Consider the following 26590-nt stretch of genomic DNA (forward strand, 5'->3'; position numbering starts at 1 on the left):
GTTAAGTGGCTTGCCCAAGGCCACACAGCTAGGTAATTAGTAAGTGTCTGAGACCGGTTTTGAACCCAGGTACTCCTGACTCCAGGGTCTGTGCTTTATCCACTGCACCATCTAGCTGCCCCATCCCACTACTTTATTAAGTATATTTTTATTTGAAAATTCCTCAAAGTTTGGGTTTGAGGCTGAGAATACCCACCTCAACCTCCCCCAAATCATACCCAGAAGTCTCTCCCCTGATCCATGCCACCATCAACCACCAACCTCATCTGCTGCCTCTAATTTGGGATCAAACTGACAGAAAATCTGCTCAAGCTCTTTGCGGATCACGTTGGCCAAGACGTTGAGTCGGCCCCTGAAGACAGAAGAGTATATTGTGGGAAACTCTCAACAGTCTGATGCTGCAAAAGGGAAGTCAATTCAAGAGGAATGGTAGGTTCTCAAAACAAAATTCCAATGTGATGACAAGCAGTATGGTGGGAAAACTTTGAATTTTTAAATCATAGGACCTGGGTTCAAATCCTCTATCTGCCACTCTTTACCTGTGCTGTCTTGGGCAAATCATTTTATTTCTCAACCTTAGTTTCCTAATCTGAAAATGAAGACAATGTCAATGAACTGCTATCTAGACAATACAGTCAGTCAACTAGTTTTTTTATTAAATGCCTATTATGTGCCAGCCAGTGATATAGAGACTATGCCGGGCCAAGATCAGTGAACTTGGGAGTCAAGAAGATTTGAGTTCAATTATTGTCTCATACTCTTAACTAGCTGTGTGACCCTGGGTATGTCTTCATTGAGCCTCTATTTCCTCTTTTGTAAAACAGGGATAAAATAACAGCACTTTTCTCACAGGATTGTTTTAAGGACTAAATGAGCTATGTGAGAGGTGGCATTTACCAGGCATTTACCTTTGGAGATGCAAAGGTCAAATAAAAAACAAAGCCCAACCTCTGGTCCCTGCCCTCATGGAGCTTCTAAAGTAAAAGAGAAACTCACAGTGCTAGAGCTATTGTTATTACTACTCTGGTGAAGTCTACAAATTGCTGTTCAGAATAATGAGTGGCTATATAATTAAAAGAAAATCTCAATTTCATTTAGGGGTTAGTGAAAATAAAGGCAATTTTTTCCCATCTGAAATATATCCACAGAAGTCTTGAGGGTCTATAGACCCCAGCTAAAGGACCCCTGAGCTGGATGATCTCCATGGTCCCTTCCAGCTCTAAATCTATGAATTGAAAAAGAAGTGAGAGTGGACATGTCAAGAAACACTAACATGGCTTTATGTTTAGTTTCCATATATCTCCAGTGCCAAGCAATGTGTCTGATGAACAGTGGGGGCTGAATAAATTCTCACTGATTGACTGAATGATTTTAAAACAGAAGCAAGGACATATAAACAAAGGATGAATATTTTATATTCTCTTTCTGAGTGGCATATTCCTGTAAAAACAGGGTCAGGAAGGTTAAAGCCCAGAATGAGCTAAGGCTTTTGAAAGATGCCAATGGAAATAAATAAAAAGAACATTTTCTCTTCCACTCTCTTGGTGCCAGAAAAACAAAGAAGAAGGGGGTAGAGGTTGAGGTAGATGAAATAATGATGATTGATGACAAGAAGACAGTCAAGCTATTCGGTTTCCATTAGTTCCTGTGTTTCAGTAGAATGCATAAAAAGATACAATAAAAAGGATTAATAAATTGAAACCTTAAATGAAGACATAGCAAAAAAAGTGTTTACCTGCCTTTAAATGTTCAGATCATCTGCCTTTGATAAATTATATTGAAGGAAATGGGGAGGAAAAAAAAACTTCTGCATATAATAGCTAATTTGTCCTTAGTGGGTGTTTAAGAAATCATGGAGGAAAAAAATGACAGAGCTTAAGGATAACAAAATGTGACCTTACATTTTTTTAAGAGAAACAGGTATACTCCATTAACTGATAAACTTCACAATGATCCTAGCAAAAAAATTTTAAATAAATTATTAAAAGACTGATTTGTACTTAGGAGGCACTTTTAGGAAGGGATCACTAAAAGTCAGTAGAGGACTAGTCTGTATCCCAGAGAGATAAAAAAAATGGGAAAAGGACCTATTTGTTCAAAAATATTCACAGCAACTCTTTTTGTGGTGGCATAGATTTAAAAATTGAGGAGATACCCATCAATTGGGGGACTAAGTGGCATATGAATTGAATGAAATACTATTGTGCTATAAAAAATGATGAGCAGGCTGATTTCAGAAAAATTCTGAAGACTTGTTGCAAAGTAAGGTGAGCCAAACCAGGAGAACAATGTTACAGTAACATTGTAGGATGACCAACTATAAATGACTTTTCTATTCTCAGCAAAAAAAAAAAATGATCTAAGACTATACCAAAGAACTCATCATGAAAAATGCTATCCATATCCAGAAAAAGAACTGATGAAGTCTGGTTGTAGTTTGATGTATACTATTTTTCACTTAATTTTTTTCTTTTGATCTATTTCTTCTTTCACAACATGACTCATATGAAGAGATGTTTGATATGATTAGACAAATATAAAATATCAAATTGCTTAATGTCTCAAGGAAGGGGGAGGGAAAGGAGGGGAAAATTAGAATTCAAAAAAATTAAATCATCTTTAAATGTAACTGAAAAAATAAAATACTATTAGAAATAAAAATCAATGTGAGTTTATTAATGACAAATGATGCCATACTAGACTTATCTTTGTAACTTTGTAAAATTAATAAATTACTTAATAGTAAATCAAGGAAATGTCAAAGTATTATACTTGAATTTCAGAAAAGCACACACCAAAATCTCTTATAATATTCTTATGGACAAGATGGAAATGCATATCCTAGAAGATACTATAGTTAGTAAGATTCTGAACTGACTGAATGGTCAGACATTAAGAGTGCTGATTAATGAATCAATATCAACCCAGAAAGATGTGGAATGCTGCAAGGCTCTATCCATTAAATTTGTGGGTTACATTATACTGAATGGGAAAGCTAAAATAATAAATGACCAAAGCAGGGTTCCAAAAAGATTTCCTTAGGTTGAAATGATGCACTGAATTTAATAAGATGAAATGGAATAAGGATAAATGTAAAGTCCTGAATTTAAGGAAAGGATTAAAAAATATCAAATGTGTAGGAGAGGATGGAGAAGGTGAAACTTGAGGGTGATTCATATGAAAAAGAGACAAAGGGGTATTAGGAACACAATATGAGGCAATAGTACCTTGGCAGCTAAAAAGTCAATGAAATTTTATGCTATTTTAATAGATATATGAGAGGTAGCTTCATGTAGTTAAAAGGGAACCAGCTGCAAAAGCCTAAAAGATTTGGTCACAAGTCCTGCCTATGATAACACATTCTGCCTGTGTGACCCTAGGCAAGTCATTTAACTTTTCTTGCCAGAGGAGTCTAATTTGCTGCCCACAAAACTTGTGAATGGACTTGAACTTAAAACCATGTCCATAAGGATAGGTTATGGAGAAGAAAAAAACAAGAACTAGGAGTGTCGGAGAAGGGAAAGCTAAAAGAGGTAAAGATTTTCAAATGTTTGAACTTGTATCATGAGAGATTGTACTTGTATGAATGACTCTAGAAAGGAAAATTAGGACCAAAGGGTGGAAATTATAACAGCATATTTTGACCCAGTTTAAGGATCACAGGAATAGAGATAGAGAGTTTGAAGAGACCTTGGTGTGATACAATCCAGTCTACAGATTAAAAAAAAACAAGACTTCAGATGGAACTGAAGGAACCGAAGTTAAGGAACTTGTCTAAGGTCACCTGGCTAGTATATGTATCAGAGGCAGAATTCTTGAATTCAGATCTTACTGGCTTTAAGGCTAGCTCTCTATCCACTATTCCATCCTTCCTTTCACATATCTATTAATGTACAGAGTCTGGATTCAGACCCATGACTTTTGAATCCAAATCCAGTATTCTTTTCTTTTGATATAAATTTATTAACAATTTCTTAACAATTCCTCCAAATGGAATGAATTCCTTGTGAGATAGGAAATTTTCCATCACTGGACTTTAGAGGAGCAGACATCATCATGTTGGAGATATTATTGAAGGTATTCATGTGATGGCTAAGAATAATACTAAATGATTTCAAATTCCTTTCTAACTTTGAGAATTGGAAGAGATCTTTGTTGATAATGGTGGATGAGTATGTGGATAGACATAGGGACAAATGGATGGATGGACAAATGAAGGAAAGGAAGGAGCTTCTAGAGTAAAGTCCTAAAGATATGAATATAATAAAAATTTTGGGTTTACTCCTACCAGCTCCTGTACCTTTCTTCATTCTTACCAATAGTAAATAAGTTATAATATTGTCTTCTCTTTAGCAAAAGCCCCAGATGATAGTTAGGCATGGACCAGAGTGTATTAAGGGAAATTTTTTAAATAACAGTGCAACTCTTGACTGATTAATGTCATACTGAAAACTGTTTGCAATCTTGGGCTCATTCTTTTTTTTTTAGGGTTTTTCAAGGCAATGGGGTTAAGTGGCTTGCCCAAGGCCACACAGCTAGGTGTGTTTGAGACCGGATTTGAACCTAGGTACTCCTGACTCCAGGGCCAGTGCTTTGTCCACTGCGCCACCTAGCCACCCCTTGGGCTCATTCTTTATCCAAGAATAGTAAGAAGATCTGCCCAAGAACCTAGGGCATAGAAAGGTCCTTTCAGTTTTTGCCCTTTGGTAACATCCAAATGACACTAACCAGTGCTATTAGCTGTAGACCCTAGACACAACTCAAGAGCTAGACATTCTGAGAGTGGGCCTGCCAAAGAGAACTAATAATCTGGTCTTACCAAAGAGTTTCATCAGCCCTCATAAACCCAATCACTCCCAGAATCATTGCCCTTTTCCCCAGCTCGCACCTGTGTGGCATTCCCAGAATCACATTCTCAATTCCCATCTCACTTGACTTGTCGATGATTGTCTTGAGGGCAGGAATCATGACCTCGCAACCCTCCAAGCCAAATCGCTTCTCTGAGGACCATTTCCGGGCTAGGAAGTCCTCAAATCTGCCATAGGGAGTGGGGGAAGAGAAGGGTCATTAACTGCTACAGAACAGATACAATCATGAGTGTCAACAGGAGGAGACCTACTCTTAACTGTGCCAAGGAGAAGTAGATCTTTTGACAAAATGTCAAAATTTAAGTTGAATGTAGCTTATTCATCTTGGGGAAAGAGACAGACAGTCTTTACTAAACCAGAGAGGGATCTTAAAAATTTTTGTGCTGTGAACCCTTCTGACAATCTGATAAAATTTATGGATCCCTTCCCAGAGTAGTGTTTTTAAAAGCATAAAATAAAATGTATAGGATTACAAAGGAAACCAATTATACTGAAATAAAGTTATCAAAATGTTTTTTTCTAATTAAGCTCAGACAGCAGCTCTATGAGCCAATGAATCCAAGATCCAAGGTCAATCTGTCTCATTTCAAGAAATATGGGAGAAGCCAATGGTTGCCTAGCTCACTTGTCTTTTTCCAAGAGGTCAAAGGAGCAAAAGTTTGGAATAGTTAGTCCAAAATTTTCTCTCCGCAGAGGAGGTGCCACCAGTAAGCAGGAGACACTCAATAAAACCCAACACTGAGAATCTAGGAAGGACTGTAGTTTTGACTCTTTAGTAACATCAAGTGGCACCAGCCTTAGTCCCTGAATACAACTCAAATGTTGGGCATGCTGGGATCTGCCCCCCCCACCCCACGCAAGAGGAAGGGGAATTTGTAGTTTTACCAAATGTCTCAATAGTCCTTTTAAATGTAACCACCACCAAAAACAACTCCTCCTCTCACCTGTGTAGCAACAGAAATACTTGATCTAGTCACCTCTGCTTAATTAACAAAATTCACTTGGAAAATGAGTGGGGTATCAGTTGAAGGTGTTCTCTGATCCTCCCTTAGAGAGTGAGTATTTGCTCTATTGCTGGTCCATGTTCCTGCCATGTGAGATCTACTGTAGGGCAAACTGCCTCAATGCCCCATATTCAGTTGACACTCTCGCCTTATTTCCAATCCCAAATGCTCCTCTCATCCCAGGACTTTTTTTCTCCATGAATTTTTCCTCACTTTTCTAAGCCACCAAAGTAAGGTCCATCCCAGTGGAATTTCTGTGGGGTCTTCTCTCAAGATTGTTCTGGTACTTGCTTTTAATCCATTCATTGTTGGGTTTTCAACCCCTGAACACCACAGGCTAGACAGGATGGTACTTAATTCCCCTCACAGAGAGAGCCAACCCAAAATAGTCCCCAAACACAGGAGGTTTAAATGTTCCCAGGGCCCCCTCTGACCCTTGAAATCACACCTCATGGACCGCACCAGCCGCGCCAACAGTGTCCTCTTCTCCTCATTGGTGATTTTCATCACTCCAGGAGTCTCAAACTTCTGCCGGATCCATTGGCACTGCTCCACATCATTAATGAACATGAACTCCATGCCAATGTGCTGGCAGTAAGTGTTCTGGAGAGAAGAGAAGGGCCTGGGGAACTCTACAAGTCTGGCAAACCACGACCTCATTCCTTTCAAACAGAGAACTAAGGGGAAAGGGAAATGGGAACAAGCCTTCAAGAGATTAGTACAGAATCTTGGAAAGCCACAGTTGACTGATGCATTCTCAAAAAGATGCTGTCAAAATTTCATTTCTTTCTAAATTTCATTTTGAACCTTGAGACAGCAAATTACTTGCTAATTAATGACAGGGAGCATACAAACTACTTAGGAGTAAGAATTATAGACTATCCTGTGTAGCTTTTTAGAAGACTCAAGCCATCCCACTTCCTCTGAGGATTATCCTCCCTTTTAAAAAAAAGCACTTAAACTATGCTTCTTTCCCTTCATATATCAAGGGCCTTAGCAAATCTCCCTCTCACTTTCTTTCTGGACTAAAATCTACCTATTCCTCAGGTTTTAGACCTTTTGATAGAATGATATGATTTGCTTACCTCCAAGCGTTTGATAATCTCTCTCAGAGACAGGGTACTTTCTGCTCCTCCAATGAAGGTGGTTGTGGGCAAATGGAAAACCTTGTCCAGGTCAGATTCGTGAAGATTATAGAAGGCTGATGTAATGAGATTATACAAAAGAAAAAGCATAGAGACTCATTAAAGAGATCGTGTGGTGAAAGGCTACAGTGAAATGACAATGAGTGGAGAGGAAGGAGAAGAACAATGTGCTACCTAGAGAATACAATGGTACTCTAACACTCAGAATAGCTCTCAACCATGGAATCATGACCAAGAAGATGATACCCAAGTACTGTGCTCTAATGAGAATACTACTCACTAGTCATGGCTCTTAGGTCCCTGATTATATTCCTAGTGCTACTACTGTATAACTGGGGGTAAATCCCCTAGCTTCTTAGGTTTTATTTTCTTCCTTTGTAAAAATGCTTAGATTCGTCTCTGCCCCTTCCTCTGAGGAACACTGTAAGAACAAAAGACTCTAAGAGAGTAGGGATTATATTATGCTAGTATAAGATTCAAAATGGCCCAAACTAGAATTTTATAGTCAGAATCCTTTTGATCTTCACAGAACAAACAGTATGCTGACAACCACTGTCCTGTTGGTCTAAAGATACCTTTCCTCTTCTAGAAGTTAGTGACGTGGTGGGGGGGGGAGAGTTAGAGAGCAGGAAATTCAGTTATTAATCCACACCCATGCCAGATGTAATGTCTCAGATGTGAGCAGAAGACCAAGGACAGGGACAGGGTTTGAATCTCCAGTCTTTTTTGAATTCTGAGTCACAGACTTTAGCATCTAAAGTCCCAGGATAGCATTCTTGACCTCCTTCACTACTAATGCCTTCCCTCAGTCAGTTAACTCCAAATTTTCCCCATTTATCTTGTTTGTATAGAGTTATTTACAAATTGTCTCCCCTGTTGAGCCATGAGCTTCTTTCTCTCAGTATTCCCAGAACTTAGCACATTGCCTGGAAAATAGTAAATGCTTGATAAATGCTACTTGATTGATTGGCAATGACAGCGAGAAAGGGAGGAAGACTTCCCAAGCTGATGACGATCACCCCCCTAACACAGCACACACTAAATCCACTGGTGCCTGGGAACCTTCTTTCAAGAAGTGGCTACTGCTTCTCACCCAGCTTATCGATGGTGGTGATTAAATCTGAGGGTACAAACGAGTCTAGGTCAGCATCCAAAATTCCAAGGGGATCCAATTGGGCCACATGGTGGCCCCGGATCTGTTGAGGAAGAAGATTGGAAGTGAGTAGGGGGATGCAACCTCTAATGCCTCTAAAAACTGGGGGGGGGGGGGTAATTCCCTCCACTTAACATCCAATAGAGAGAGATGATGCAATTTATTCCCATGAACATCACTTAAATCACTTAAGCATATGGAGCAGCAGCCTCCCACAAAGTAGGCTTAAAATGATTTAAAAGTATTTATATACATATATATACACATATATGTGTTATATATAATATTAATAAATATGATAAAACATTACTATCACCCCAACAGGCCTTCCCCATAACCTAATTTTATTGGTAGGTTTCAAATCCCCAAATATGTGATTCTATCATATATTAGCAAATAAAATACATAACCATGCATATGTGTGTATAATTTTGGGTGGGGTTTTGTTCCTTGTTCTTTACTTTTAAAAGTCAAAGACTTTCTTTTTTAAAAAAAGTAAATATAAATATTAGTACAATCATATTAAATTGCTTTATACATATGCAGAGAATCAAAATGATTACATCTATAAGTTGATGACTCTCAAATGAAGAAATGCCAATTAAAATCAACTCCTCTATAAAACTGTCAAAAATAATCTTCCTAAATCACAGGGCTGACCATGTTTCCCCCTCCTCAAAATTCAACAGTGTCTACAAGTATCCCAGGATAAAACACAAACTCCTTAGCATGGTGATTTAAAAAGTCTTTCACTCTCTGGTTCTAACCTCCCTTTTAAGACTCATTCCCTACCACTTTTCCTTCACACATTCCACATTCCAGTCAAATAGGCCATATTATCCTCCAAACTCATTCCATTGCCTATCTTGGTTCCTTCAGAAAGGCTGTTCATTTCAACCCCCCCGTTTGGCTTGTAGGGTCATAGATTTATAGCTGGGAGGGGAATCTTAGAGTCATCTTTCCTCATTTAACAGATGTGGAAATTGAGGCCCTTGTGGATATTTGACTTTTAGGAGAGAAAAGGAATTGAGACCAGGTAAATTCCTGGTACACACTTCTTCCTTACCTCTGTCCTTTAAACATCTTAGCCTCCATCAAGACTCAATATAGGCACCACTTCTAATAAAAGGTGCTCTTTTTTTCCCCTCAAATGAGAGTACATAAAAAAATATATACATATATGTATATGTAATTGTATGTACATTTTGATTCCCTGAGTAGAATGCAAACTCTTTAAGGACAAGAACTGTTTGGTGTTTGTATATTAATTTTCTCCAGAACCTAAACACAGGGCTTTTGAACATGGTCAACATTTTAATAACTAATTATTGAGGCAGAGCCAAGATGGAGACAGGAGAAGAGCCTCTCCTAGGTGTTCTCTCCATAATATTTAAAAAATCTTAAAATTATGACTCTAACTAAATTTTCAAGAGACAGAACCCACAGAAAGATCCAGTGAGGCAATTCTCCAGACCAAGGTAACCTGGAAAATAGTGGAAAGTTCCACCCCATGGGGTTAGTAGCAGCCCACCAGAGTGAAGAAACTTCAGCCACCCAGAGGCAGCCCCAGGATGTCTGGGAGCCATGGCTCATGGCAGTGGGAGCAGTTTCCTGACCTACACCACGGGAACACCTGGCACAACTTGAAGGATCAGTGGGGGACCTCTGCCAGAGCAAGCACCCAAAGCCCAGGCTCTCAGAGTGATTACAGCAGTCAGCAAGGTCAGCACAGCTGCAGCTGCCACAGCAGCCCAGATCCAGGAAATTGAAGCAGGCATGGAGCCCGGCAAGCAGGAGCCTCCAGGCAACTGAGCCCTGAGTGATCAGCCCCACTGAAGGTAGGGGAAACTTCCAAGGTTTGTGCTCTGTACCTGGAACAGGACTCTGGGGCTTTGACCACATTCAGATCCTGATGGCAGTCTAGGCCCCCCATAGAACAGGGCCTCCCCACCACCACCACCTCAGCCCTGTGAAAGAGGGGTGTGTTTGTGGTCATTTGCAGACCAGGAGGTCAGTCAGAGCTTCACACAAACTGAGATCTTTGTTGGGGGGGGGTGTCACAATAATACTCAAAAGCTCAGGAAGCACCCCAAAACCAGACACAGGCTGGAGAAATGAGTAAACAGAGAAAAACAATGAATTGAGAAATACATTGTCTATGATCCTAAGAAGGATCAAAATACCCAATCTGAAGATGAGGAAGTACAAGCTCCAGCATCTAAAGACTCCAAGAAAAACAGAAGTTGGACTCCAGCCATGACAGAGCTCAAAAAAAGATTTTGAAAATCAAGTAAGGGAGATAGAAGAAAAATTAGGAAAAGAAATGCAAGAGATGCAGGGAAAACATGAAAAAAGAAGTCAGCAGCCTAGTCAAGGAGAAAAATGCTGAAGAAAATAATGTTAAAAACCAACATAGATCAAATGGATAAAACAACTCAAAAAAAGTTATTGGGGAGAAGAATGCTTTAAAAAGCAGAATTGGCTAGATGGAAAAAGAGATAAGAAAGCTCTCTGAGGAAAACAAATCCTTCAGATACAGAATGGAGCTAAAGGAAGCTGATGATTTTATGAGAAGTCAAGATGCAATACTTTAACACAAAAAGAATTAAAAATTAGAAGAAAATGTAAAACATCTCATTGAAAAAACAACTGATCTGGAAAATAGATTCAGGAAAGATAATTTAAAAAATTATTTGGATACCTGAAAGTCATAATCAGGAAAAGAGCCTTAACCTCATTTTTAAAGAATTCCTACAGAAAAATTTCCTAGATATCCTAGAAGCAGAGGACAAAATAGAAATTGAGAGAAACCACCGATCTCCCCTAGAAAGAGATCCAAAAAAAACCCCACAGGAATATTATAGCCAAGTTCCAGAACTCCCAAGTCAAAGAGAAAATATTACAAGCAGCCAGAAGGACACAGTTCAAATATCGTGGAGCTGCAGTCAGGATCACACAGGACTTAGCAGCAACTATATTAAGGGCTTATAGGGCTTGGAATATAATATTCCAGAAGGCAAAAGAGCTTGGAATGCAACCAAGAATCAACTACCCAGCAAAACTGAACATCCCCTTCCAGGGGAAAAGATGGACTTTCAATGAACCAGGGGAATTTCAAATGTTCCTGCTGAAACGACCAGAGTTGAACAGAAAGTTTGACCTTCAAATACAGGACTCAGGTGAAGCATAGAGAGCAGAGGAGAAGGGTAAAATATGAGGAACTTAATGATGATGAAATGCATGTATTCCTGCATAGAAAAATGATATTGATAATACTCATGAAACCTTTCATTTAATAGAGCAGGTAGAAGGAATTTATATAGATAAAGCACAGGAGAGAGCTGAATTTGAAGATATAATATATTGTAAAAATGAAATCAATGGCTAAAAGGGAAATGTATTGGGAGTAAAAGAAAGGAGAGGTGAAATAGGCCAAGATATTTTATATGAAAGATATTTTTATTGCAAAAAATGCACATTAATAGAGTAAACATAAAGAATAATTAAATAAATCTGGTATTCCTCTAAAAAAAATTCCCAGATTTAAAAAAATAACTAATTATTGAATCAAATTAAGACATGGAAACAGCCCCTGGGAATCAACAATTAGAACAACTCTCCCTACCAATTTTTTATTTGCTAATTGGATGATATTATGGTGATTTTACATAACCTAATCATCACCCTTCTTTCCCTCCTCAACCCAAATCACCACTACTCCCACATTCATTTTGTCTAAGAATCTCCTCCAAGGGAGAAGTTTCCATGAAGATATGATGCAACCTTGACTGTCACTAATTACTAAAAAGTTCAAATATGATTAAGCTCATTACCTAGTAAACCCCACAGAGCATCTTTGCAATTTGCCATGTTTGGTCAAGACCAAGAATGCAAGAAATTATCCAAGATCTTAATCTAGATGAGGTTCCCTCCATCCAAAGATTCCACAATTCAAAAATCTCAGATAATTTAGAAGTCTTAGCAAAAGGACTCTATTATAGAAAAAAAATGAATGACTGTAAGGCTCCTTTCAAAATGCTAGTTCTCTCCATCCGTAGTGCATTTCTATTATTTAATTCACAAAAATTCAACTTGCACACAACTTTGCAAGGAGCTGCAGAACTTTTGTGGACCAATGGCCCAGGAAGAATCATATCAGAATTGTCTTCCTTCCTAATAAAGAAAGGGTCTCAATACAATGCATTATGGAGGAAGGGTTATCCACTGCAAAAATTTTATTTCAAAATAGTTCCCTCCACCACTCACAGGACTTCTGGATTATCTCTTCTTTTGAACTGGTCTGAGTTTTGGGAATACAAAACAAGACTCCTTGGTAGGGTAGTACATAGGTAGAAAGGGGTTAGACTTGGAGTCAGAAGATGTGAGTTATAATGGTTGAATCACATCCTCTCCATGGACCCCATTTTCTTCATCTGTAAAATGAAAGGGTAGGAGACCAGATATTCCTCAGTTTCCCTCTGAATCTAGTCCAAAATCAGTTCTCCTTCCAGGCACTAGTAATGATGCTACAATAATAGATTCGCTACTTACAAAAAATTCTCTCAGATATTAATATGTAATACAGATGTTTTTATCTACATTTTAGAGGTTAGAAAACAGCAGTTAAGAGAGTTTAAGGTGTCCATGATCACATAGTTATTAAGTGACAGAATCTAGGAATCAGTTCCAGGTCTTCTGCCTACCAAGTCCAGTGTCCTTCCCACTACACCACATTGCCCCAAGAGATGATGACAATGATTAAGCTACCACACAATAGGGAATGTATAAGATGGGCTTATTTTGTCCCCTCTTCCAAATTTCTCTAAAGGTGGAAACTGTTCCCCCCATTAGAAAAATGGCTCTCCTCCCTTCTCGCTCTCCCTAAAGGTATGTGTTCTCTCTCTCCATCTTAATGCTCTTACCTGATAGGCCCGGATCAGAGATTGTACAGCCAAGTGATCTGCCACCAATTTATCTGTCTTGGCTGTGCTCTTGATGTGTCCAGAGCCTTGTTGGGCAGTAGTTGGGTGAATAACTGATGGAAGTCCTGACTGAGCATGTTCTGGGGCTACTCCCATGCTGGCAGTTCGAAAAAAGGTATCCCAGGACTAGAGGTAGAAAATGGGGAAATTGGGTAGACAGGTTATAGCAGCCATGAGGATAATGATAACATTATTAATATAACAATAACACTACATAAGAATTGACAGCACCTTAAAGCTAAATTAAGGGTCCTAAGGAGCAATTAGGAAGGCAAGAGATATGCAAAAAGGGCTGATTTTGGCATAGAAAGTTAAGGGGAGGTTGGCAGTAAAGGCATAAATTGCAACCTCAACCAGGATTATTATGTCCAGGATGTTTGTCCTTCATTCTTGAAGAAGACCATGGCAACAGAGAGGTGATGCCATGACAAGCACATGATTTAGATTTGAGTGAGGAAGATGCTGTGCTAGGTCACCAGCCACACTTTCTCCTTCAGAGTCATCTGGGTCCAGTGGTCAGATATGGATCAGGATGACTGGAGATGGCCTTGGATGCAGTGGAAAAACCTTGCCTTTTAAAGCTAAAATCTTTACCAAACTTTAGTTTGACTGAAGCAAAATCCCTCCAGTGATTAAGATGAGATAAGACAAAGATGAGGAAGAAGCCATGAAGGACCACTCCAAGAAAAAAAAATGAAACTGGGAGGGTAAGACACTCAGGGTTTCTCAATGATTAAGGCAGGTAAGAAAGAAAAGAAGCAAAAAAATCTCTTCTATATCATTCAAAAGAATGAGGGAGGGGGGCAATCAAGCAGGACCCTGGACAATGCAAACCTAACTCAAGGCTACTTTCTCCAAAAAGCCTTCTCTGATTTCTCTCACTACTCTCCCCCCTTGAACTTCATATAATACTTTGTTTTATTATTCCAATATAGCTAGTGCCCAGAAAAATGTTAGTGTAGTTTTTAGGTTTGAAAATTTTAGGAAAATAAGATTTGTACATATACATACATGCATGATTATATGTATGTATTGCACATATGCATGCATTATATATTGTTATATGTTATATATTTGTATAACATATGAATATGTTATAAAATATAATACACATAAAATACAAATATGCACATGTATATTATAAACATATACCTAAGACCACTATGTTAAAACATACAATATTGCATAATTAATATTAACAAGGTATTCAAAAGGTCTTAATGGAACTTTAAAATTTAAGAGCTTAGAGTTACACTGAGATTTTTGGGACATCCATATCAGTCATGCAAAATTATGTATTTAGTTAACTATGTAGTTATCAGGGTCTTGGTCACAGTGCTTTGCATAGAGTAATCATTTAATAAATGTTTGTTGATTGAATGAATGAATGGAGAATCCAATAGAGATAAGACAATGGGTAAAGTCTAAGTAGTGTAGCCAGCCTTAGAGTGCTCTAACTGGTACTTTAAGTTTGACTAAATATTTCCATTTATTTCATTTAAGATTCACACTGTTCCCACTGTCTAGAATGTCTAACCCTTTGCAAATGAGTTAACTCATTTTCTCCTACTTTCTTTGCATGCTCCCTGAACTATCCTAGTTCAGCCCCCTGAAACACCCTACCACCACCATCATGCGCTGCTCAACCAGTCTACTGGAGGATGCATTAAGCAATACAGAAACAGTCATGGTGGAACCTTGGAGGCATGATATATGCATGTGGGGAATGGGAGGCACTCTGACATTTTCCAGACCCTATTTTAGCCTTTCTATGGTCACCATTTTCTAAAGTTTCTTTTCTCTAGACATGCAGCCTCACTCAATTAATTTCCCCAATTCAGGGAACTTTGGCATTCATAAAGAGCTAGAAGGGTCTTTGTCCCTCTGGTGACACATAAATAAATAGTGAGTGTCCAAAGGGATTCAAAACCAATGTCCTTTCCAAGATCATACAGTGTAACCTTGCCTGAAGGGTCAATCCTGTCTTTAATAGATCACATAATAGATCATATCCTCTGCTTTAAAACCTAACTGCAGGGACTTCCCTAATGCCATAGAGGAGGTCTGTTTTAGGTCATCTCTAATTGTTAGGATGTTCTTTTATAATCTCGAGGCAAAATGAGCCTCCCTATAACTTCTACCTGTTGTTCATAGCTCAGTAACTAAAGAGTAGTTGTGTGACCTAGCACAGCATCTCCCTCACTCAAATCCAAATCATGTGCTTGTCATGGCATCCCTGTTGTCTTGGTCTTCTTCAAGAATGAAGGATGGGGGCAGCTACATGGTGCAGTGGATAGAGTACTTGCCCTGGAGTCAGGAGGACCTGAGTTCAAATCCCACCTCAGACACTTAATAATTGCCTGGCTGTGTGACCTTCGGCAAGTCACTTAACTCCATTGCCTTGTAAAAACAAAATTTTAAAAAAAGCAAACATCCTGGACATAATAATCCTGGTTGAGGTTGCAATTTATGCCTTTACTGCCAAACTCCCCTTAACTTTCTATGCCAACCACAGACCATTAGAGTAAATCTAATCCTTTGTCCTCAAAAAGGACATCCCTCACTATTCCTTGAATCTGGCCCAGCTCAGCATCAGCAGAGATCTGTACTAGTTAGTAGGGATACCAAGACAAAACTGAAACAGTGCAAGCCCTCTAGGAGCTTACATTCTATAGGGAGAGGCATGCCAGATATATAATTATATACAAGACATACGCAAAATCTATATGAGTTAACTTGGGAGGGACCACTAATATCTGAAGTGGTCAACAAAGATCTGTAGGAAATGGTCTCTAGTTTTGAAAGAAACTAGGGAGTGTAAGAGTGGTGGGAGTCTCAGTCATGGGGGATATAAAAAGGCACAGAAATGAGAAATGGAGAGGTATGTTTGGGGAAGAGCAAAAAGACAAGAAGGAAGGAAGACGACTTCTCAGTCTAGACCTTGGAAAGTAATATCTACTGGGAGACCTCTCTCTCTCTCTCTCTCTCTCTCTCTCTCTCTCTCTCTCTCTCTCTCTCATAGGTTGCCTACTTTACTTCTCAGTACTTTCCAGCTTGCCAACACAACTGTTTCCTGTGAATGGCATTTTCCTCTGAGTCATAGCTTCAATTCTAACATGGGAAGTAAAATCCATGCTATCTTTTTATCCCAGAGATGATGGGAGGAACTGATAAATGATATGGAACCTAATTATGAATGCTGGTTTTTCTTCTAAGATTATATCTCTTCACTGTTTTTTGTCTTAAAGGCTTTCGTGTTGGTGGACTGTTGTTTTTTTTAATAGATCACAACATAACTATTTTTTCAGAATATTATTCTGTATATTGAGTTTTTAATCATTCAAGAAACACTTGCTGGATGACTTTTGTTCTACAATTAAAAAAAAAAACACTCTCCTAGCATTTATTTGTGATCTCAACCTGGGGTCTTCCCTCAGATTCCTAGTTGGGCCATGTTGGTGAGACATGTGGAATGGAAATAGAATGGAATAGGAAAATAGGAATGGAAAAGGAAATAAAATGGAAATAGAAAATCTGATATTGACATTGTTGACCATAGGACTTTATGCATCAGTGGTGGTCACAGGTTAAGAGAGTTGTCAACTAGTCACTTTTATAAATCAAATATCACTTTATTTGGTGATTTCTAAACCAAGAATTCTTGCCCAAAATACCAGGAGGCTCCTAAAACATTATCATTGGATTTGGAGCTAAAGGAAATATGAAGTCATATAATCTAGCCTCCAAGTTCTATAGAGAAAGAAGTTGAGAGAAGGGAGCAGATACCCCAGATCCCACAGCTAGGATATGCAATTAAATAAAACACTTATGGTAAATATTTCAGGTCTATAACTAATAAAAGAGTAAGGGAAATATTCTGGGTTAGGAAAGCTTCCTTTAAATCACTGTATGGATCAAATATCTACCCTACCTATGCAAATGGCACGTTCCCAAAAAACACTTTAACAAACTATTTGTGCTCCTAAAATGGAGATAGTTATGTAGGTTTGGGACATAACAGACTTCTTCACAGAGTCAACCAAGATGCAGAGAAATTAAGCAAATCACCCAAGGTCACACTGCAAGTCATTGGCAGAAATGGACTAGAATCAAGGTCTCCCACAAACACCCTAGTGATCAGATTCTTTGAGAAGAGAGGAACATATACAGGCACAGCAAGACCACCGCCCCCGACCCAGATCCTCTTCCATGTAAAGCTCAACACTTCCCCTGGAGGGAAAAAGGGAGGCAGCATGGTACATTTCCAGAATCTTTTGGGTTCACCAACCTTGTGCACCTTCTCTGGGTTTTCCAGCCATGCATAGTACATTTCCTCCACATAGTTGTTGTTGGCACCACTTAGGAAAGTCTCAGGTGGCCTGGAGGACATACCTCGCTGTGGGACACTGAGCCTCACCAGAAGCTGGGTGGCCTGAGGTCGAAGCCTACTAGCCAGGGTCTTCAGTTGATTCATCCTGGGAATGGAAAAAAATACCATAGAATTCAGTTGCCCTCCAACCTGGTGACTGAACAATATGGCTCTGAATCAATACCTTGTCAACAAATTCAGTACAAAGACAGAAGCAATATCTGACCACAAGAAGTTAAGCTTCTATTTGGAGAAACTACAAGTATACATATATACAATACAAAAATTAAATCAATAAATGCAAATATATACAAAGTTGTTAAATGCAGATTGGGAAATTGGGAAACTCTTGCAGAAAATAGGTGTTGAACTGAGTCTTGACAGAAACTAAGGGGGCAGAGGAGAGGGCATGGAGACCAGAGAGAGGGATCTACATCAGGGGTTGCCATCAAAGGGAGAAACAGCAAACTGATCACAGAGTGTGGGGAAAGGAAAGAAGTATAAGGAAAAAGAAGTATAGGAAAGGGCCAGGTTAAGAAGAGCTTTCTTTCTAGGTCCAAACAGAAGACTTTGCATTTGATCCTGGGGAAAGGGGAGACACTGAAATTTACTATTTAGGGCAAATTGATGCTCTAATAAAAACACTCTGAATTGGGAAATAGTTAAATAATTGGGAAAATTTAACTAACTATATATATATATATATACATATATATATATATATATCATCCATATCATAGATCTTTTACATATTTAGTGTGTATTTGTGTGTGTGTATACATATATTTAAGGAAAATCACTTAGTGGCCAAGTGTCAAAGGAAATTAATGCAGGGAGACAATTGAGACAGGGAGGCCAATTAGTAGGCTATTGCAATATTACAGGTGAGAGGCAAGGAGGACCTCAACTATGGTGGAGGCTGGGAGAAGAGGAAATGTATACCAGAGATCTTATAACAGCATAAACAAAATTTTGCACTGGATTTGATAGTTGGGTAAATGGAAATGAGGAATGGAAGAAGACACCAAGGTGACTAACCTGATGGACTAGTAAAATAGTGGTAGCCTTAACAATAAATAGGAAAGTTCTAAAGAAGGGAGGCAGGGACTGAAAGAGAAAATGGTTTCTGTTCTGGATATATCTGTTGAGTTTGGGATGTCTATGGGCACCTATTTTGGAGTGTCTAAAATGCAGCTGGTATTGTAAGACTGTAGTATTTGAGAGAGACCAGGACTGGATCTGTTAGCAATCTCCATAGAAATAATTATTTAACCTAAGGCAGCTTCTGAGATCACTCAAGGGATGATGGCACAGAACAAAAAGAAAAGAGGACCTAGAACAGAACCCTGCTGGGTTCCCCACAGCTAGTTGGGTCATACAGATATTTAAGTGACAATTCAAAGAATCCCAGATCTAGATCACAGGCCACTGAGTTCAATCCTTTCATTTAACAAATAAAGAAACTGAGGCCTAGGGAGGTGAAGAATCTTGTCAAAGTGCTCATACAAACAGAAAGTGTCAGAGGCAGGCTATAATTATTACAAGGGCTCAGAAGCTGTCTTATCTCTCTTTGGATCTTCCCTAGCATCTAATGAGGGACTTTGCACATAGTAGACATAATGATGACAATAAATAATATTTAGATGATGTCTACTCTTTACAAATATTATTTCAAGTTGTTATTATTCTAGACTTTTGGAAACCTCTGAAATGTCATCTCATCCATCCTCCTTTCAGACACACTTCAACTGCCTCAGACAGTTGAGATTCTCTCTCACATTTTTAAGTGCTGTAAGATGACAAAAATGTGTGAAATGCTCCTAGAATCTCTTCTACTTCCATCTATCTCCTTGCAATCCTAAATTGATGATTCTCTGAGTCTATGAGTTACCATAAAATACTTCTCCATATACCTAGCCAAAATCCCCCATGATGTAATTTATTATTCCATCCTGTTCTATCCTTATTGGAAACAGAACCCTTCTAACCCTGCTACCAAAACCAATAAGGCAAAGCCTGGCCAGATTATCTTTTAAAAAAAATCAATCTGCTAAATTGAATTGACTATCCCCCGAAGAAAGCTGGGCATAATCCTATTTCCATTCCGGGTGATTGGTTGATTAAGTAATCTATATTGCTCCCAACCATATCTTGTGCTCTTGTCCTCTCTGTCTTTGCCGTAATGCCTTCCTTGAACACTATTCCTTGGTAATCTGCCTTTCCTTGAATTCCCAGAACATTTACAATCTGAACTTATACCATTCATTACGTGGGGGAGGGAAGTAATTTTCTTACATTTTTGAAACTCTTTATTACTAGTTTTCTAAGCTCTTTTTACATGCTATTTCACCCATCAAGTCATTACTTCTCCTGTGTTACGGGCTATGCTCTAGGGATGAAAAATGACAGCTCCTTAAATTTAATAGGGTGATGGAACACATACATGAATACAAGTTAGAATGAAAAAGACAGACCAAGCCAAAAAGCATGAGTTTGGGATGACTATGGGCATCTGCTTTGGGGTGTCTAAAAGGCAGCTGGTATTGTAAGACTGTGGAATAGGAGAGTGAGACCAGGACTGGATCTATGAGCAACCTATGAGCAACCTGTGAGCAATAAGAGCTGACATTTCTAAGAATCTCAGAGTCAAAGAACTTCTGAGTTGGAATTCTCCAGTTGTTTCAGTCATGTTGTATGATTATCCATGAGCTTACTTGGTAGAAATGCTGGAGTGGTTTGCTGTTTCCTTCTCCAACTCACTTTACAGATGAGGAGACTAAGGCAAACAAATTTAAGTGACTTGCCCAGGACCACACAGCTAGTGTCTGAGGCCAAATTTGAACTCAAGAAGGTGAATCTTCCTGACTCTAGACCTGGTGCTCTAGCCACTGTGCTCCTTGGCTGCCCTTCTGAGTTTGAAGGGACTTCAGAAAGCTTCTACAAATCATATTTGAAAAAGAAACCCCCTTTCCATTGGATAAAATGGAGTTAAAGTGGGGGGGACATCAAAATCTGGTTAATTAAAAAAATAACTAAAAGAATAAGACTACTACAATACACTCAACAGGTGAATCTTCTTGCCTCCAACTGAATATTTTCATTGAGGGTGTATCTGCTACAACTCCTGAGGGGACTCATCCTTTCCTTGGCATCTCCTTGCTTCTTATTAGCAAGATTTTCCTATTTTAAAAGAACTCTGATTGATGCAATGACAAACCTTAACTCTCGAGAACCTACAAGGAAAAGTGTTGCCTGCCTTCTACAAAGAGATGATGGATGTGAAATAATGAATCAAAGATTCTTTTTCAGGAACAGTTGATGTGTGTAGTTTTGTTTTACTGTAAAGAGGGTTATTTAATCAAGGGAAGAGTTTTTGTTTGCTTTTTTTTGCTGTTATTTTATGGATTTTTTAAATTTGGGATAAGGATTTGGGGAGAAGAGAAGTTATTGGAAAGTGGTGAAGTACCAAAAGACACATAGAAAAGAATAGAGGGAACTTCAGAAGGCAATACCAATAAGTTAGATGGTTTTAAAATTAGCACACTGAATTTTTACTTTTTTAAAAAGTAAACTGTTTATAGTAAAAATCCAAGGTTTCCTATGAAATTTCCTTTATCTAGTCTTTGTACATAGAAATTCTCATGCTAATTGGTCAATCAATAAATATTTATTAAGTGCCTACTGTGTACAAAAGTGCTAAGGATACAAAAAGAGAATATAAAAGGCAATCCTCATCCTCAAAGAACTTATAATTGGTGTTTAAGTACAGAATATCAAAAAAGTAAAAAACATATTAAACCTTTTTCTTCTATCCCACCTAAATTTACTTCTTTGCAACTTCCACCCACAGATTCCAGTTCTGACACAATTTCTGCTTCACATAAGACAGCTTTTTCAGATGACTACATATCTATTTCCACTCCCAAGTCTTTTTTTCTCTTCATTGAACATTCAGAATTCAACCAGTCCTCATAGAACATGGATTTGAGTTCCTTACCATGCTGGATGCTCTTTAGCTTACATCCTTCTTAAACTGTGGTGCCCAAAAAAAGTGGTCTGACCAGAGCAGAGGAAAATAAAATGGACACTCCCTTATCCCTGGAAGTTCTGCCTTTCCTAATGAAGTCCAAGATCATATATGCTTTTTTAAGTGTTATGTCACACCACTAAATTTGCAATCCACTAAAACCCTCCCATCTTTTTTGGACTAAGTGGTGTCTATGTATACCTCCTTCATATTTCATTTGTGAAGTCAATTTTTTGAACTCAAGTTTGAGTCTTTTTTTAAAAATTTATTTTTATTCTCATTTTGTACAAATGTTTCTTTTACATTAATAAAATATTCTTGTTTACAAGTAAACAAAATACCCCTCCCCCCATGAATATAGATAGACTTGCTTGGGTGAAAAAAGTAAAGGGGAGAGAAAAAAATTAAAATTAAAAAAATAATAGTAATAATTGTAGGTATGGCCAGGTGGCATAATGGATGAAGCACCAGCCCTGGAGCCACGAGCACCTGAGTCCATATCTAGCCTCATAAACCCAATAATCACCCAGCCATGTGACATGCAAGCCACCCGATCCCCACTGCCCTGCAAAAACCAAAAAGAAGAAAAAAACAAAAGACCCAAAATAAAATAAAATAGTAATAATAGTAGGGGTGGCTGGGTGGCAGACAGAGCATTGGCCCTTGAGCCAGGAGCACCTGGGTCCGAATCCGGCCCCAGACACACAAAGATCACCCTGCTATGTGGCCCCAGGCAGGCCACCCAGCCCCACTTGCCCTGCACCCTCCCCCAAATAATAATAACAAAAAATGTGCTTCAGTTTTTGTTCCAACACCAATAACTCTGTCATGGGTGGATCACATTCTTTATGGTAAGTCCATCACAAAAGTTACTTCCACATTTTTCCAACCTTGCCATTGTTGATCACAACTCCCTCCTTTCTTATTTCTCCACTACCATGTACTATATTTTCTCTCTCCTTTCACTCTGACTCTGCTGTAGGGTCGCTGAGTGGCACAGCAGACAGACCCCTGGTCCTGGGGCCAAGAAGCCCTGAGCCCCCACACCACCCCTTAGGCCCAGAATCCACCTGGCCCTATGGTCCTGGGCAGGCCATCCAATCCCAGCCCCTTGCAAGAAGTAAAAAAGAAAATGTGTTATATCTGACCACTCTTCCCCCATGGTCCATCCTCTCCTCCTTTATTCACATCCCCACCCCTTCCCCCTGCTCCCCCCCTCCTTCTTACTCCAGATGTCTATACCCCATTAAGTATATTTGCTGTTTCCTCTTCTAGCCATTTCTGATGAGAGCAAAGTTTCCCTCATTCCCCCTTGTCTCCCCCCTTCCATATCATTGCAATAGCTCATTGTAATAAAAAAAATCTTATTATGTGAAATATCTTGGACTATTCCCCCTCTCCTTTGTCTTTCTCCCATTCCATTTCCCTTTTTTTCCTATTGACTCCATTTTTACACCATATTTTATCTTCGAATTCAGCTTTCTCCTGTGCTTCAACTATAAAAGCTCCCTCTACCTGCTCTACTAACTGAGATGGTTCATATGAATATTATCAGTATCATTTTTCTATACATGCAGTTCATCCTCATTAAGTCCCTCATATTTCCCACCCTCTCCTCCAATCTCCATGCTTCACCTGAGTCCTGTATCTGAAGATCAAACCTTCTGTTCAGCTCTGGCCATTCCAAAAGGAACATTTGAAATTCCCCTGGTTCATTGAAAGTCCATCTTTTCCCCTGGAAGAGGACATTCAGCCTTGCTGGGTAGTTCATTCTTGGCTGCATTCTAAGCTCTTTTGCCTTCTGGTATATTGTATTCCAAGCCCTACGAGCTTCCAATGTAGTTGCTGCTAAGTCCTGTGTGATCCTGACTGCAGCTCCACGATATTTGAACTGTGTCCTTCTGGCTGCTTGTAATATTTTCTCTTTGACTTGGGAGTTCTGGAACTTGGCTATAATATTCCTGGGGGTTGGTTTTTTGGGATCTCTTTCTCGGGGGGATTGGTGGATTCTCTCCATTTCTATTTTGCCCTCTGCTTCTAGAATATCAGGGCAATTTTCCTGTAGTAATTCTTTGAAAATAATGTCAAGGCTCTTTTCCTGATCATGACTTTCAGGTATTCTAATAATTTTTAAATTATCTTTCCTAAGTCTGTTTTCCATATCAGTTGTTTTTTCAATGAGATATTTCACATTTTCTTCTAATTTTTCATTTTTTTGGTTTTGAACTACTGATTCCTGATTTCTGGTAAATTCATCAATCTCCCTGAATTCTATTCTTTGTCTGAAGGATTTGTTCTCCTCAGAGAGTTTTCTTATCTCTTTTTCCATCTGGCCAATTTTGCTTTTTAAAGCATTCTTCTCCTCAATGACTTTTTGAACTGTTTTATCCATTTGACCTAAGCTGTTTTTAGCATGCTATTTTCTTCAGCATTTTTTTGGATTTCCTTGACTAAGCTGCTGACTTCATTTTCATGTTTTTCCTGCATCTCTCTCCTTTCTTTTCCCAGTTTTCCTTCCAACTCCCTCATTTGATTTTCAAAATCTTTTTTGAGCTCTGTCATAGCCTGAGCCCAATTTCTGTTTTTCTTTCTTCTGTTTTTCTTTAGATGCAGGAGCTTGTGCTTCCTCATCTTCAGACTGAATATTTTGATCCTTCTTGGGCTCATTTGTAAAAATATTTCTCAATGGTCTTCCTCTCGTTTCTTTGCTTGCTCATTTTCCCAGCCTAAGCCTGTTTTTTTGGGGTGCTTCCTGAGCTTTTGAGACACTCCCACAAGGGTCTCAGTGTGTGAGGCTCTGTCCTCCCTCCTGGTCTGTGAATGACCATAAGCGCCCCCCTCTGCCACGGGGCTGAGGTGGGGGGGCCCTGTTGTTCTATGGGGGGGGCTAGACTGGGATCAGGATCTGAATGTGGTCAGAGCCCCAGAGTCCTGTTCCAGGGGCAGAGGACAGAGCTCTGCAGTCTCTCTCTCTTCACTCCCCTCCCTCAGCTCAATGGGCTCATGCCCTGGGGGCTCCTGCTTACGGGCTCCACCTGCTTCTGTTTCAGGGTCTGGGCTGCTTGCTGTGTGCCCTGAGGGCTGGGCTCCCCATGCTCGCTCTGGTAGAGGTCCCCAGCTGTTCCCCCACTTTGTGCCCGGTGCTCCCCGGGGTGCAGCTCAGGAGACTCCCCCGCTGCTGTGAGCCACAGCTCCCAGCGCCCTGGGGCTGCCTCCAGGAGGCTAAAGTTCTTTCGCTCTGGTGGGCTCTGGCGGCCACCCCTCCGCCCGGGGAGCAGAGCCTTTCTGCTCTTTTCCAGGTTACCTTGAGTAGGAGAACTGCCTCACTGGGTCCCTTTGTGGGTTCTGTCTCTCAAAAGTTTAATTAGAGTCCTTAGTTTATGAGTTTTTATCAGAGAGCTCCTAAGGCTCAATCCCTTCATGTCGTCATCTTGGCTCCACCCCCCCCCCAAGTTTGAGTCTTTACATTGAGATTGATTGTACTGGAATATATTCGATTCAGTCCAGTGTTCTATCTGTCAAAATATTTTGAGATTCTGATTCTGCCTTTTCAGCACATTGGTTTTCCCTCCTAGCTTTGTGTCATTCACAGATTTCAAAAAGATGCCATTTTTGCTTTTATCCAAGTCACTGATGAAAAATGTCAAACAGCAAATGGATAAACACAAATCCCCAGGGTAACAGAGACTCTTTGGTTCTGATCAATTCAACCAGTTCTAAAACCATCCAACTGTCCTATTAGGTAGTAGTTCATTAGATGAGAGTGCTGAATCTGAATTCAGGAAGAACCATTTTCCTGAGTTCAAATGCAGGGCAAGTCATATCACTCTTTGCCTCAGTTTCCTCATCTGTAAAATTAACTGGAGAAGGAAATGGCAAACTTCTCCAGTATCTTTGCCAAGAAAACTCCAAGTAGTATCATGAAGAGTTGGACCTGACTGAAAAAAACAAACAATTCCAAAGATGGGGACACTATATACAACATATCCAACCTCATACCCTCACTAGTTGTGTAATCCTAGAAAAAATCACTTAATCATATTTGCCTCAGTTTCCTCATCTGTAAAACTTGGTTGTGGTCCTGAACTTTAAGTTCAGGAAAACACCTGTAGCTAGCTGATCCTGATCCAGCAGAGTCGAGAAGCAACTGGGACTGGCCCTACCCTTCAGCCAACATACTGAGTTCTACCAGTTAGAAAGTGACTTCTATCATTGGTTAGGCCTAGTTCAGAAGAAAGTTGAGTAACTACTAATTTAAACTTGAGTCTAACCAATGCATTGTTGGTGGAGCTGTGAATTCATCTGACTTTTCTGGAGAGCAATTTGGAATTATGGCCAAAAATGTGCATACCTTTTGAACCAGAAATACTACTGCTGGGTCGATACCCTGAAGTGATCATGAAAAAAGGTAAAAAACATCACTTGTACAAAAAAATTCATAGCAGCCCTGTTTGTGGTGGCAAAGATTTGGAAATCAAGTGAATATCCATCAATTGGGGAATGGCTGAACAAAATGTGGGATATGAATGTTATGGAACTCTATTATCCAATTAGAAACCAGGAGGAATGGGAATTCAGAGAAGCCTAGAGGGATTTGCATGAACTGATGCTGAGTGATACAAGCAGAACCAGAAGAACATTGTACACCCTAACAGCAACATGGGAGTGATGATCAACCTTAATGGACTTGTTCATTCCATTAGTGCAACATTGAGGCACAATTTTGGGGTATCTGCAATAAAGAATACCATCTGTATCCAGAGAAAGAATTGTGCAGTTTAAACAAAGACCAGAGACTATTACCTTTAATTTAAAAAAATGTTATCTTGTGTAATTTTGCTATCTCTTATATTTTATTTTTTTCCCTTAAGATATGATTTCTCTCTCAACACATTCAATTTATATCAATGTATAGCATGGAAACAATGTAAAGACTAATAGACTGCCTTCTGTGGGGAGTGGGGGGAGAGAAACAAGATTAAGGGAAAATTTGTAAAATTCAAAAATAAATAAATAAAATTTAAAAATAAATAAATAGGGCA

At 39.2% G+C, this 26590-nt stretch overlaps 1 protein-coding gene across 1 annotated transcript in view; it reads right to left on the bottom strand.

The window, feature by feature from the left end:
- The window catches only part of OGDHL (oxoglutarate dehydrogenase L), a 62978-nt gene that overhangs the window by 24003 nt on the left and 12385 nt on the right, over positions 1–26590 (bottom strand). Inside the window, exons 3-9 of the mRNA XM_074233139.1 lie at positions 17441–17627; positions 13093–13278; positions 8111–8213; positions 6958–7073; positions 6321–6475; positions 4889–5035; positions 262–352 (exon numbers count right to left, since the gene is read on the bottom strand). Of these exons, the coding sequence (XP_074089240.1) occupies positions 262–352; positions 4889–5035; positions 6321–6475; positions 6958–7073; positions 8111–8213; positions 13093–13278; positions 17441–17627 (985 nt within the window). The remainder of the gene's footprint in view (positions 1–261; positions 353–4888; positions 5036–6320; positions 6476–6957; positions 7074–8110; positions 8214–13092; positions 13279–17440; positions 17628–26590) is intronic.

Source organism: Macrotis lagotis, chromosome 4, assembly GCF_037893015.1.
Source record: "Macrotis lagotis isolate mMagLag1 chromosome 4, bilby.v1.9.chrom.fasta, whole genome shotgun sequence".
In the NCBI taxonomy this organism is placed as follows: domain Eukaryota; kingdom Metazoa; phylum Chordata; class Mammalia; order Peramelemorphia; family Peramelidae; genus Macrotis; species Macrotis lagotis.